The 14340-nt window shown below is 44.6% G+C and overlaps 1 protein-coding gene across 5 annotated transcripts in view; it reads left to right on the top strand.

The window, feature by feature from the left end:
- The window catches only part of TNS3 (tensin 3), a 776331-nt gene that overhangs the window by 707131 nt on the left and 54860 nt on the right, over positions 1–14340 (top strand). For all 5 annotated transcript variants that reach the window (XM_033930434.1, XM_033930433.1, XM_033930436.1 and 2 more), the window contains one exon: positions 3554–3716. In XM_033930434.1, coding sequence (XP_033786325.1) covers positions 3554–3716 — 163 coding nt within the window. The remainder of the gene's footprint in view (positions 1–3553; positions 3717–14340) is intronic.

Genomic DNA, 14340 nt, shown 5'->3' with positions numbered 1-14340 from the left:
GCGCTATAACAAACTTTTTAATAAACTTGAAACTTGAAAACTTGAAGCTTAAGTGATGAAATCAATCCAACTGTAAAGCTAGAACAATCATTGTTATAAACTGAAACAATACGAGAAATTTTACATAGCGTACAAACACCAATCCTTGGTCAACTGGGTGTATTATATAAATTAATTAGATTGACGCGAACAGTACAATTACATACAGTGCATTCTTACTATTTGCAGCATTATGATTCCTAAAAATCTTTCTGGACCATGAATTCACGGATAACGAAACAATGTGTCTGTGGGAAAATAAGGGCTCCTTTTATGAAGCCGCGTCAGCGGCTTTATCGCATGCAACTTTTTATCACGCGCTAGCCAGAAAAACTACCGCCTGCTCAAGAGGAGGCGATAGTGGCTAGCACGGCCGGCAGTTTAGCGCACGCTATTAAGCGTATTAAACCGCTAACGCGGCTTCGTAAAAGGAGCCCTAAATGTTATGTTCCAGCCATAGATGCAGTTCCTCAAAACCATGGAAAGTGAATGGATCCTATAGGAAAACCAGAGTTAGGTTCCTGCATGGGACAGCACTTAACAAAAAACCATATAGAACATTCAGAATGTTGCAAACCTATATTTTTATTTGCAGTACTGTTTACAGAAGTAACATGTTTCTTTCGTTTTGGAGTTGCTTCCAAATCACTCCCTGGACTCTTGGTGGCCATTTTCAGAAGCAAAAGTAAAAGCAAAGAAGGCCGATTTTTAAATGTGCGGGTCTGTGAATAAGTGACTACAGTGGCATGAATGGCGAGCAACAGTTGCATTCCGTGCACCTGCGGATACACGAAATACAAATATTGGACGCACAGATAGCCAGACCACACTGTACATATAATCACATGAATAGTGACTGCATGTAAAGATATACATGAATAACATGAAATTAGATTTAATTAAACATCTTAGAACCAGTTGCAAAATTATAGCCAAAAAGACTTATAATCATTGGTGTTATTGGCAAAATTATTCAATCTCTATCAATAAATTGTTGTAAATGAGAATACAAAATCTAAACGTAGTTTCTGGTTGCTTGAGAGTTACTATTAAAAATAAGCCTAACTAATACTATACCCCATACTATGCCATACCATAAACTGTTCCAGACGTGGTAGGCAAAATGTGGGCATACTCAGGTGTGGTGTGCCAAATGTACACTTAAATTTCCATCAGAAATTGATTTTATTTTCATTTTTATTTAAATTATTACAGTATTTCTTTGATTTTTATTTTTTTTTGCTGGTTGCATGAGAGTTCTGTTTGCTTGTGTTCCGGTTAACAGAGAGTCTGCTGTATTTGTTTTGTCATAGCATACAGTAAATAATAACATCACTGCTTCCTATATCCCAGATGTAGGCCAAAATGCATAGGTGAATAATCCATGATTTCATGGTTCAAAGTTAGAGACAGTAACTCAGTATTTCTTATACTAAACTGTGATTCCTGCAAGTTCACCAGGCATTTTTGTTATACCCAGATAGGTACCTTTCCAAAATGCATACTTAGAATTTGCCCCTTGAGATGTTACTAAAATGTTTTTTGGCTCACGGACTATATTGTAAATTGTGTCTTCAAAAAGGCAGTTAATGTCACAGGAGAATGCATTCTTTAAAAAATGTCATAAATACCTTTGTACGTGTTTAGACATAAAAGATGTTTTTACACTAAACCTCCCCCCTTTTTATAAAACTGTGGAAACGGTTTTTAGTGGAGGCTGGCGCGCTGAATGCTCTGCGCTGCTCCTGGCGCTCATAAGAACGCGGTTTTGTAAAAGGGGGGGGAGAAGTATCCTTTTTCAAAGGAAGAAAAATTATTATGTAGGGAGGATGAAAGGCAAAATTTTGTAGGATGAACTGCATCGATGCTAAGTTTGCCAACTGAATCCAAGATTCACCAGATAGGGTTGATCCAGGCCTGGGTTTACCTCATTGGAACTTGAAGGTGTGCTTTTCATAAGGAATACAACAAGAAAATATAAAAAAACCTATAAGTCCCTGCATGCATTGGGGTAAACTCATGACTGGATCAACCCTCTCAGGCAAATCTGGATCCCGCTGGAAATCCTAATCACGCTAACATTGATGGCCCTGAGAATCCTGTGCAACCGACTGCCTGCAGTACTGAGTAGTTAGTGCTAGTAATGCTAGTAGAAATGAGCATCTAAAACAGATAGATTGAAACTTTCCTTATGGTCAGAAACAGCTGCTAACACTTGTCTACCTTTTTAACTTTAAAAAGCAATGCTTTTAATATGGGGTGCCTCTTTCATTTTTCAATTGTAAAAACGTAGTTTGGAGATCGAGCATGGGTAGCTCTGCCAGTGGTGTCTTACAGGCCTTTGCTGTCTTTTAAGAAACAGAGAGGAGGATCCTAGACCATTTTTATTTTATTATTTTGTTTTTAGTGTATGCTGTTGTACTTTTTCTCTTTATAACCTTGTGGTAATATTCACTAGGTCAGGCAATATTCTTTAAAAATAACTGCGCTATACCATCAACAACTTCTATCCTATCAAACAGCCTTATGGGGCAAAGACTTAAATAAACTAATTACACACACAAACAACTATGGAGAATTCAGGAAACACCTGAAAACATACCTGTTCACAAAATACCTAGGCAACGAACAAGGACAATAACCCCCCTCGTAATCACTCCCCAAATCTGTTCTTGTAAACGGTTAACCCCAATCACTAACTTCCAACCCTGTGCAAACCGCAAGGTACTTCACGACCCTGCAATACATAACTGTTGTTATTATCATTAATGCTGTTACTATCAGATGTACATTGCAATATTCTTTGCTGTAAACCGCCTAGAAGTCGCAAGATTGTTGGCGGTATATAAGAATAAAGTTATTATTATTATTATTATTATTATTAAGGATGGCAGATGACATTGCACACAGAGAAGAAGCACTTCTTGAATTCCACCCTCCCTCTCTTCCCGCTCATATCCCCATTCGTTTTCTTCCTTGCTTGCTAACTATATTTTTTTGACACACGGATGGTAGAGGGAACATAAATAAATACTTACCTCTCTTGATTGATCCAAAGAATTGGAAAGCCATTTTGATATGTGGATGATAGACAGAATATAAATAGTTGCCTCCCCACCATCCCCCTTTTCTTGATCCAAATACTGTAATTAGAAAACCATTACATTTGACTCCCTTGTACGTTGACTCCCAAACCCTGTCAAGCAGGGAGCTGTAGCATCTCCAAATCCTCTGTTCTCTTCCTCTCATATAAGAGATGCCAAACTGAATTGTTTTTCAGAGTGACATGTAGCTGGTGGCTAGACTTGAGAACAGTTGTAGGACTTGTTGTGAAGGGAGCGGGGGAACCAGGTATGCACAGCTCTGCTTTTCTCCACGTTCCTCTTGCTTGCAGCTGCTCCATTGGCCTCATCCTGGGAATCAAATTTGAACCTAAGTGGAAAAGAATTCATCGAAAAAAAGCAAAGGTCACTGCAAACAGCTAGACAAATGTCATGTATTTTTTTTCTTCCAGAGCCCCGTTATACTGAAGGTTTCAGCCACCCTGCTGTAATGTCTGAAAGTGCCATGGGAACAAACCCTACTTTGTTCAGGGCTGAGATGCAGACAACTGCATCATGCCAGCGACCTTTTGCAGTCCCCACCTCCAGCACCAACCCCATTCCTGGAGGAGAAAGGTACGTTCTACAGTATGACTTATGAAGTCCCTTCCACTGTTGGTCAAGAGAGAGGGAGCAGGGGTGCTGGTTAAATTTTTAAAACTTCAGCTGTGTGCACTGAGCACAGAACTATCATTAGTGGACATAAGTAAGTGTAAATGAGAGGTTGCCGAGCTGATGTTCTGATACAGGGGCTGTTGGGGATATGCATTCACGAACGTGCATTCAGTTCATTTGGGCGCCCACAAATTTCAAGTACACACAAATTGCTTCTATATGTGCATACCTACAAATTTAATCAAAAAACTGAGCGATCCAAATATTAATCATGACTTAATATGCATAATCAACCAATAAAGGTCCTACACAATTTAAAAAAATATTTCATAATATATAAAATATGACTATATATGATGGGAGGTATTCTATAAATGGCACCTTAATCACGGACACCTAGCAACACCTAACTAAAATTCACACACAGTTTTTTTAAAAATTAGTATGGTAAATGACCATGCCATTAAATCCAATTTCTAAAAATTAGTTAATTAGGAAAACCCTGGCCTAACATACCCAAAATTCACTATAGTGTGAAAATCAATTTGAAATAAGCTTCCTTTTTTAAAATTTTTTTTATTAATTTTCTATATGAAACAGTGCATTAAATTGTATATACAGTTGACTTCAAGACAACACTTAGTCGATCAAAGAAATATTTCAAAACATTCACCCCCCCCCCCAATTCAAGAACACAAACTCTTTCATTTGGTCAATTAATACAACAAAATATAATGCCACCTCTCCTTCCCACCCACCCTCCCTCCCTGGATGTGCAAATCAAATAAGAAATAAGGGGATAATCCAGCTAATCATTGTTAACAAAATTTTTCAATGGACCCCACATTAATTTAAATATCTTATTATTACATGAGATTTCTGCAATCATTTTTTCATATTTATAGCATAAACATAAAGGATCCCACCATAAGGAGAAATTAAGTCTGTCCCAATTTTTCCAGTTCTTTGTAACCATTTGCATGGCTATCCCAGTCATTATGGCAAATAGTCTGCTTTTATATCTATCTAATGGTGGCTTAGGTGACAGCAATGTACCCAGATAACCACCTCATAAGATAACGGAATCGAAGACTCCAGAATCAAATTGATTTGTCCCCATATGGATTTCCAAAAGTTGAGCATCAAAGGACAATAGAACAACAAATGATCCAGTGTCCCTATTTCAAGATGACAGTGCCAGCATCTATTAGATTTTGAACTGTCTAACTTCTGCAAAAGAACTGGGGTCCAAAAAACTCTATGTAACAGAAAAAAACAAGTTTGTCTCATAGATGCTGATGCTATACATCTCATCCTCCAAATCTAAATCCGTGGCCATTGAGTAGCAGAAATCTGCTGCTTTATCTCCAAATATCTTTTTAAACTAGTTTTAGGCTTCTTGTTCAAATATTCAGATATTAATTTATACCACGTGGCAGCCTGATGTCCTAGCAAATCCATCTGGAAGCATAGGCCCGGCAAGCTATACTGTTTTTTTTAATGTTGCCAATCAAGTAACCCTTTCTGAATGGCCTGTTTCAACTGCAACCATTTATATGCTTGAGACTTTGAGATGCCGAATGATTGTTGCAGGTGTAATAAATTTCGCATTTTCCCATTGGAGATCACATCATCCAAAGTACATATGCCTGCCTGCAGCCAATGTTTCCAGAGGATCTTAGACTCGCCGATTTGAATCTTGGAGTTCAACCATAAGGATTGACACGTGGATTGTTGTATTGGTATAGATGTTAAATTGTTAATGAATGTTAATGTTTTCCATGTGTCAAAAAGAATACTATTGTCCTTGTATATTCGGGGCAACTTGATACTCAAAATGTGGCTTAACTGTAATGGGGACATGAGTTGCCTTTCTAAAATCAGCCAATCCGGAAGATACTCCAAGACTTCAGGAAGGATCCAATACATACCCTGCCGCATAGAGGGGCATAATCAAAAAAATCGTCTAAGTCCCCTTTTGGCCTAAGGCCCTAAACGTTGAAAGTAGAAGCAGGGAAAAATGTCCATTATATAAAAAAACCGTCCAAAAGGAGATTTTTTTTTTATAATGGCCTGCCTCTATGTTCAGCTGTTTAAACGCCCAGACCACCACTACGTCTAAACTTACACCATATAATCAACCTAAAAAAAGCCTAAGTCCCAAACGCCCAAAACAAGGGCTTTTAGGCGAAGGAGGGGGGCCAGTCCTTTGCCTAAAAGCTGGATTCTGTAACCGGTGCCTGTCAAAAAGAACACCGGTTACAGAATCCCCCCACCACAGCAACGATTGGGCCAGGAGGGAGCCCAGGCCCTCCTGCCCCGGCGACTGCCCACCCCGCCGATCCGATTGGGCCAGGAGGGAGCCCAAGCCCTCCTGGCCTGGCGACTATGATCGGGCCAGGAGAGAGCCCAAGCCCTCCTGGCCTGGCGACTGCCCACCCTGCCAAAATGATCCAGGCAGGAGGGAGCCTAACCCCTCCTGCCCAAGCGACTCCCCCCACACACTCGATCCAGGCAGGAGGGATCCCAACCCCTCCTGCCCAAGCGACCCTCCCCCCCCCCACACACACACACACTCGATCCAGGCAGGAGGGAGCCCAACCCCTCCTGCCCAAGCGACTCCCCACACACATTCGATCCAGGCAGGAGGGAGCCCAAGCACTCCTGCCCTCGATGCACCCCCCTCCCACAGTCGCCTCCCCCTGAACCCCCGATCGGTCCCCCCACCCGCCAACCCACAAGATCCCCCGCCAACCCCTTGACCCCCCCAATCCCCATCCCCATACCTATAAACATAGTTGGACGGATGGACGGGTCCCAAGCCCGTACGTCCGGTAGGCCCGCCATCCCTCGAATGGCGGGCCTTAGGACCTGATTGGCCACAGATGGGGCCTGAGGCGCCTGGGCCAACCAGATTGACTATCTCTCCTGCCGTGATAACGATCACTCCTCTAGCCGAACTGCCACAAACCACGGTAGGAGAGATTGGGCTTCTCTCCTGTCGTGGGTTGTGGCAGTTTGGGTAGAGGGGTGATCGCCATTGTGGCAGGGGAGATGAGCCATTTCTCCTGCCGCGATGGTTGCTGTGGGGGGGGGGGGGATAGGTTTCCGAACCGCTGAGCTGATTGCAGCATCCGCCATCAGCTCAGTGGGCCCTTTTTTGGCACTTATACCTGTTTTGACTTGGTCTAAGTCAAAACGTATAAGTGCCGACTAGGCAACCTTTCAAAATCTTTGGTTGTACCTGCTGTACGCCTAAGTCTAGGTTGGTCAATCTCCCGCCCTTTCCCCTCCTCTAAAAAAGCCTCTTTTTGCTCTATGCGTTTAGCGGCAGGGGAAAGGCCTAAGCTGGTTTTAGATACGTCTAAAACCAGCTTTGGTTATAGGTACTTGGACGATCAGGCTTTTTGATCGTCCAAGTACCCATTTAGGCCACTTTTTAGACGTTTTTGGGGTTTTTTTTTAAAGAGCCCCATAATGAAAGCTTGATGGTATCTATAGAAATATATCGGCAATAATGAGGAAAAATACTTATCATATACCGTATTGCCCCTTATGTAGGCTGTGGCCTATACATGGGTTTTACAAACTTGTCTATGGGGCACGGCGTAGTTAAATGGGGCAGTCTATCTAAAACTTTAAAATCATCCCACCCACCCCCGGTACCTTTTTTAATCATCTGTCCCCCAAGACCTTTTTTAAAAAACCCTCGCTGGACGGCTACCTCCTCGAATCTCCAGCGGTGCAGGCAGTTGCGATCTTTTCGGGATCCAGCCTGGCCCCGCACCGTTTGCTGAATGGCTACCATCAGTTCTCACGAGGAGTCAGCCGGCAGCTGTCCAGCAGGTGATGTACCGGTAAGATAAGCCACAGCTAATACCATGAGGCAGCTTATCTACCGGTTTTAAAACATAGGTCGCTGTTTGCTGCGGCCTATACAGGGGGGAGGCCTATATATGAGGAAATACGGTACTTACAAATTAACGTGTGTAATCAATATGCACACTTTATAAAGTTCTAGCATGCTTACAGTGCATTTGCAAAGAATGCATAGGTGAAAGGACCATGAAAAAAATTGCCTGGAAATGGGAAATTTAAAATGAGCACAGACTGAACTGGGGTTTTTTTTGGCTGTGTGCACGCTCCTACAGATTGTAAGAAGCATAGCACAGACATTGCATTTAGTAGCTTATCGTAAGCTGTTTATAGGTTTTCTTGTGTGAAGAGCAAAATCTTTGCTTCGATCAAAGCATTTAAATACATACATTCCGCTCGTTCTACTGTTCATGGCAGATTACAATAAAACACACACGGTTAAGAAAACCAACATAAAATACGACATAAAACAGGCGTGTCCGACCTTAGCCCTTGCCAGATTGGGTTTTCAGGATTTCCACAATGCCTAGGCATGAGATGGCATGCAAATAGATCTCATTCATATTCATTCAGGAAATCCTGAAAACTCGACTCGACTGCAGGACCGAGGTTGGACACCCCTGACAAAAAAAACATAAAACAGAATGAGAGCTTTATCCAAAGTTTACAACCTAGATCATATTAAATTCTTCTGGGCTAAATAAATAAATAGACTGTCACATCTTCTGTGCTATCCGATGCTGTGCAGAAAGAGAACTGCAACTTTCTAGTGTAAGGTAACAAGATGATTTCCCCTGGTAAAAGCTGTTTATTAAGGGCTTCTTTTACTAAGGTGCGCTAGCGTTTTTAGCGCACGCAGGAAATTACCGCGCGCTACGCTTCTAGAACTAACGCCAGCTCAGTGCTGGCGTTAAGGTCTAGCGCGCGCTATTCCGTGCGTTAAAGCCCTAGCACACCTTAGTAAAAGGAGCCCTAAGTAGAGAGCTTCCAGGTAGTCCAGTTTTAATGGAAGATGCTGGATCATTTGTGACTAGCAGGGAGCACAGACGTTCAGGGCAATGCATTTTGGCATTTTCATGCCTGCTTCTTTGTTTTTACTGTTGGCACCATGGATAACTAAACAGGAAGATTGGTAGGGAAGGGGTGCATAGTGCAGGTCTCACCTTTATCCAGAAAAGGGCTCAGTTAGTAGAATCTGAAAATAGAGTGTGACAAGTCTGTCAAACTATTTTTTTCTTCCTTTTGGTGGAAAGGCTCTTAGTCTAATTGAAAACAACTCTAAATCATCACGGCAGTATTTTCTTTCTGTCATCTGGCTCCCTACTGCCTCTTTAATGAAGAGGTTCATTTCCATTATGATATCCCTCCTGGGGAGGAGAGTTGATGCTGCAGTTAAGAATCTGCACCATCCCCTCTGGACGCCTATGATGATCGCTGCTGAGTCCCTGCCCACATCTCTAAGGGTGCAATTATAATCTTCATTCATGGCTAATTGGTCTCCCTTTCCCCATCCCAGTGATGTGACTCATTTTGGAATGTGGCCGCTATTGGCCAGCGGCGGTCGAGCTGCTAATAACCATTCTTGGCTCAAACTGCACCTCTTCTGTTTGCTACTGCTGAGCTGACTTTTGTTTCAGAAGCTGAAATTTCTTGGAAGGGCTGTTTCCCACATAGATAATTTCTTTTAGTGTTCGCTTTGTAAGTAGTATATTTGAGTCTCTTATGTTTATGGAACACATTGTTACAGGAGCCTGAAAGGGGGAGAGTTGTTTTTTTTACAATGAAACCAGGCTTTGGCATGTACTGAGAGCGAGATTTCATATCTGATAGGAATATCAAAGGCATGGGGGATTGATTGTTTTGTTTTGGGGTTTTAAAAGTTTTTTTTAGTTATTCCAGTGACCTTCTGCTGTTTAGTTTTTATTTTTCAGGTTTATTTTTCCCTTTTTGACTTCTTTTCTTCTGTATCTTTCCCTTACTTTCTTTACTTGGTCACAGATTGAGATCCAGTTCTGCACTGTAGTAGCTTTTTACAAAGCTGTTTTCTATGTTTGCACGTGGATTATTTTATTTATAAACTTTTATTCCTTTTCAACAGCAGCAGATGAATCCAGAGACTAGTGGGATAATACACATCTACCCGCAGGTGGAGATAGAGAACTGAATAACAGGTGGTCCCATTGGTTGGCAAACTCTCTGTATCTTCAGTATTCTCTATCTCCCAGCAGGTGATGGCCCCTTTTCCATTAGCTCCTGGATTCTGTCTGGCTGGTTGTGTCTTCTTCTGTTGAGATTTTTCTCTTCAGGTAGATAGGGGTGTTTGGCTGAACGGTGCCAACTTTGAGAGTTACACCTGGGCCCCCCCCCCCAGGTCCCTGCTCCACCCTCCTCTCCGATGGATTGAGGCTTTTTTTCCTGGTCCTCTATTTTTCTTCTTTCCACAACAACAACAAAAAAAATTGGGGGACCAGAGTGCTGTTGCTGGACGGTTCTGTCCTGGCTGTTCCAGTCTGCAACTACCAGCCTGAGCAACGGTGGACTCGAGTAAGAACTTATGTTATAGCTTCTTTCATTGGTGGTTGGGTCTGCTGGTTTGCTTCAGGGAGTTTTCGCTGACACACGGTGTTGTTGGGTTGCCTGCCGATTTTTGGTTTGCTTGGCAGTTTGGTCTGGGTGTAATGGCAGCAGAGGCTGTTAAAAGGAAAGCGGAGAACACCATCGGGCCTCTGTTCGGCGGGTTGCGCCGACGCTGTGGGGGAAGAGTTACAGGTCGCATCTGAAGTTTCCTGCGCGATTGAAATTCGGCCTTCTTCTCCTGCACTCGCAGCCTCCGCTGTTCCGCTCCAGTGCACGTTGGCGACTGCGCCAGCAGTCAGCGGTTTGTCGTCTTCTTCTTCTTCTGCCTTTGCAGGGCCGGTTTCTCGGCAGGGGAGAATTAATTTGTCAACGGCTCATTCTAATCAGGTGGCGTTTTCCCCGGAGTTCATGATGTTGATGCATCAGGCCTTTTTGATGCAGAACTCTCAGCCTGCGCTGCCACGGGATGGTAATTTGGACCTGTTACCTGTGCTTCCTGCCGGTAGACCTTCTTTGGAGTCTCAAGCAGCAAAATGGCGTAGAGTGACAACTATGGACGGGGATGACCCTCCGTCTAACTCCGCCTTGTCTCTGGATCTTCCGGAGGTCCTGGAGGATGGCGAAGTGGCGGATTTAGAGTTTGAAGATGCGCTGGCTAGGGAGGTGGATGATCCTACAGCGTTCCGTCTTTTTCATAGGGAGGAATTGCCATCTTTTATTTCCAAGGCACTACAAGGCCTTCATATCTCGCAGCCGGATCCACAAGCGACAGGATCGGCTAATCCTCTTATGGCAGGCAAGAGAAAGCCTGCGAAGGCATTTCCAGTCCACGAAGCGATGCATGAGCTTATTTCTGCTCAATGGGATACTCTGGAGGCTGGTCTCCATGTGGCGAAGGCTATGTGCCAGTTGTATCCCGTATCTCAGGACGAGCTGGACAAATTTAAGAACCCCCCAAGGTAGACGCTTTAGTGGCTGCAGTTACAAAAAAGACTACTTTGTTGGTTGAGGGTGGTATAGTGCTTAGAGACGTTCAGGATAGGAAGATTGAATCTTCACATAAGCTGTCCTTTGATGTCGCAGCTTTTACCTTGCAAGTGGCGGTGTGCAGTTTCTATGCAGCGCGGGCTTGTGTGCAATGGGCACAAGGTATGGCAGATAAAATGATGGAGACGAGGATTGCTGTTCCATCTGACTTTCCTGATTTGGAAATGGGTCTTGCGTATGTGGCAGATGCCCTCTATGATATTATTCATGCTTCGGCGAAGCAAATGTCGCTTTCTGTTGTTTCTTGAAGATTCTTGTGACTCCGTAACTGGGCGGCGGATGCAGCTTCCAAGCTTAGGCTCGTGAGACTTCCTTTTAAGGGTCGTTTGTTATTTGGGGATGATTTGGATAAACTGGTTAAAGATTTTGGTGATACCAAGATAAGCCTAAAGCCCCTTTAAAGTCTTTGTCTGCCAGAATCGTTTCAGGGATGTTAAAAGATATAGGCCTGGGAAACCTTCCTTTCCACCGTCTTACGGGTCTTCCTATAATACTAGGCCTAGGTTTCCACAAAAGACTTCCTTTTGTCCTACAAAACCCCAGGCTGCCCAGCCCGCCCGGACCCTGGCCTTGCGTACTTCCCAATGACGAGAGGTCGGCTCCCTTCGTCGTGGCCATTGGGGGGTCGGCTGTCTTCCTTTCTGGTGGAGTGGGCCAAGGTCACATCCGATCAGTGGGTATTGGACATTATTCAAGAAGGTTACAAATTAGAATTTTCCTCTCCCGTCGCCGATTCTTTCTTGGTCTCCCCTTGTTCAGGGGCTGCCAAGAGTCCATGCGGAGCACTCTTGAGGTTCTTTTGGAGATTGGGGCCCTAATTCCAGTGCCTCCGGCAGAACAGGGGCAGGTACTCCATTTACTTTGTTGTGCCCAAAAAGGGGAGTTCGGTCAGGCCAGTCTTGGATCTCAAGAGGGTCAACCGTTTTTTTCGAGTCAGGCATTTCCGCATGGAAACGGTGAGGTCGGTCATAGCGGCTGTTCAGCCTGGGGAATTCCTTACGGCTCTCGACCTCAAGGAAGCTTATCTGCACATTCCCATCTGGCCGCCGCATCAGAAATTTCTTCATTTTGCAATCCTGGGACAAGACTATCAGTTTCGCGCCATGCCGTTTGGCTTAGCCACGGCTCCTCAGATGTTCTCAAAGATCATGGTTGTGGTGGCGGCGTTCCTTCGCCAGGAAGGGATTCGGGTTCATCCTTACTTGGACGACTGGTTGATCAGAGCATCTTCCCTGCAGGATAGTTTATCAATGATCCATAGGGTGATCTCTCTTCTTCAATCCTTGAGGTGGGTCATCAATTTTCGAAAGAGCTCTTTTATCCCGTCCCAGTCATTGGAAAATCTGGGAGTGTTGTTCGACACGAAGGTAGGGAAAGTGTTTCTTCCCAAAGACCAGGGGGGAGAAGTTAGTCTCAGGTTCGCATACTTCTCCGGTCACCCAGACCGAGAGTGTGGGATTATATGCAGGTTCTGGGATCCATGGTGGCTACACTGGAAGTTGTGTCTTGGGCGCGCTTTCACATGAGACCACTGCAGCACTCTCTCAGTGGTCCCCAGTGTCTCAGGATTACAATCGTCGTCTGCAATGGACGCCACCTGCATCGCTCAGCATAGCTTGGTGGCTCAGCAATTTCAATCTGTTCAAAGGCATGCATCTGGCGACTCCGGCATGGATGATAGTTACCATTGATGCCAGTCTGTTGGGCTGGGGGGCTCACTGCCTTCAATCCTCAGTGCAGGGAGTCTGGTCTCTGGAGGAAGCTCAGTGGGCCATCAATCTTCTTGAATTAAGAGCAGGCAGGCTTGCATTCCAAGCATTCCTGCCCCTGATTCAGGGCCGACTGATGAAGGTTTTTTCGGACAGTGTCACAGCGGTGGCTACATCAACAGGCAGGGCGGTACTCGAAGTCCTCAGCTGGCAAACGAAGCAATGCTTCTCCTTCAATGGGCAGAACTTCATCTTCCTCTGCTGTCCGCAACTCACATTGCGGGTCAGGAAAATGTTCAGGCGGACTTCCTCAGCAGACATCTTCTAGATCCCGGAAAATGGGAACTCTCCAATTAGGCATTCGACCTCATAGTGCAAAGGTGGGGTCTCCCGGACATAGACCTCATGGCCTCGTCGAACAATGCGAAGCTTCCTCGATTCTTCAGCAGATGCAGGGAGCAGGTGTCGGAAAGGGTAGACGCGTTGGCTCTTGCTTGGCCTCCGTGTTGTCTCCTTTATGTGTTTCCTCCGTGGCTGATGATAGGTCGTGTGTTACATCGCATAACTCAGTTTTCCGGCACGGTGATCCTGGTGGCTCCGGATTGGCCGCATCGTCCATGGTATGCGGACCTGATACATCTGTCAGCGGGCGATCGGTTGAAGTTTCCGGTGACTCCGGACTTTCTTACTCAGGGTCCAATCAACATGGAAAATCCATCCCACTTTGGTCTTACGGCCTGGCTCTTGACGTAGGGGATATTCCGAACAGGTTATTTCCACTCTTCTTCAAGCAAAAAAGAGATCTACCTCTGCCTCATATGCTCGAGTCTGGCGGGTTTTCGATTCTTGGTGTGTTGCTCATTGTCTGTCGCCCTTCCAGGCTTCTCTCTCTAACATTCTTTCTTTTCTTCAAGAAGAAGTAACCAAGGGATTGGCTTATAATTCTCTAAAAGTTCAAGTGGCCGCTATTGCTTGCTATAGAGGCCGGATGACTCGTTCTTCCCTAGCGTCGCAACCAGATGTCGTTCGATTTCTCAAAGGGGTACAACATATTCGTCCTCCTGTTAAAAAGATCTGTCCGGAGTGGAGTCTTAAGGTTGTCCTTGGGGTGTTGCAGAAGCCTCCATTTGAGTCTTTGTCAAATACTACTCTGAAGGATGTGACGTTGGAAGCGGTTTTGCTGGTCGCAATGGCTTCAGCCAGGCGGGAGTCTGAGTTGCAGACATTATCCTGTAGAGATCCCTTTTTGAGAATTTCGAGTTCAGGTGTGTCAGTCAGAACTGTACCTTCGTTTCTTCCTAAGGTAGTCTCCCCCTTTCATGTGAACCAATCTCTCTTCCTTCCGGCTTTCCGGAAGGAGGGCTGGGGGGGAGCGT

The sequence above is a fragment of the Geotrypetes seraphini genome, chromosome 2, assembly GCF_902459505.1.
Source record: "Geotrypetes seraphini chromosome 2, aGeoSer1.1, whole genome shotgun sequence".
Lineage (NCBI taxonomy): Eukaryota > Metazoa > Chordata > Amphibia > Gymnophiona > Dermophiidae > Geotrypetes > Geotrypetes seraphini.
This window is presented reverse-complemented; position numbering and strand designations above follow the sequence as displayed.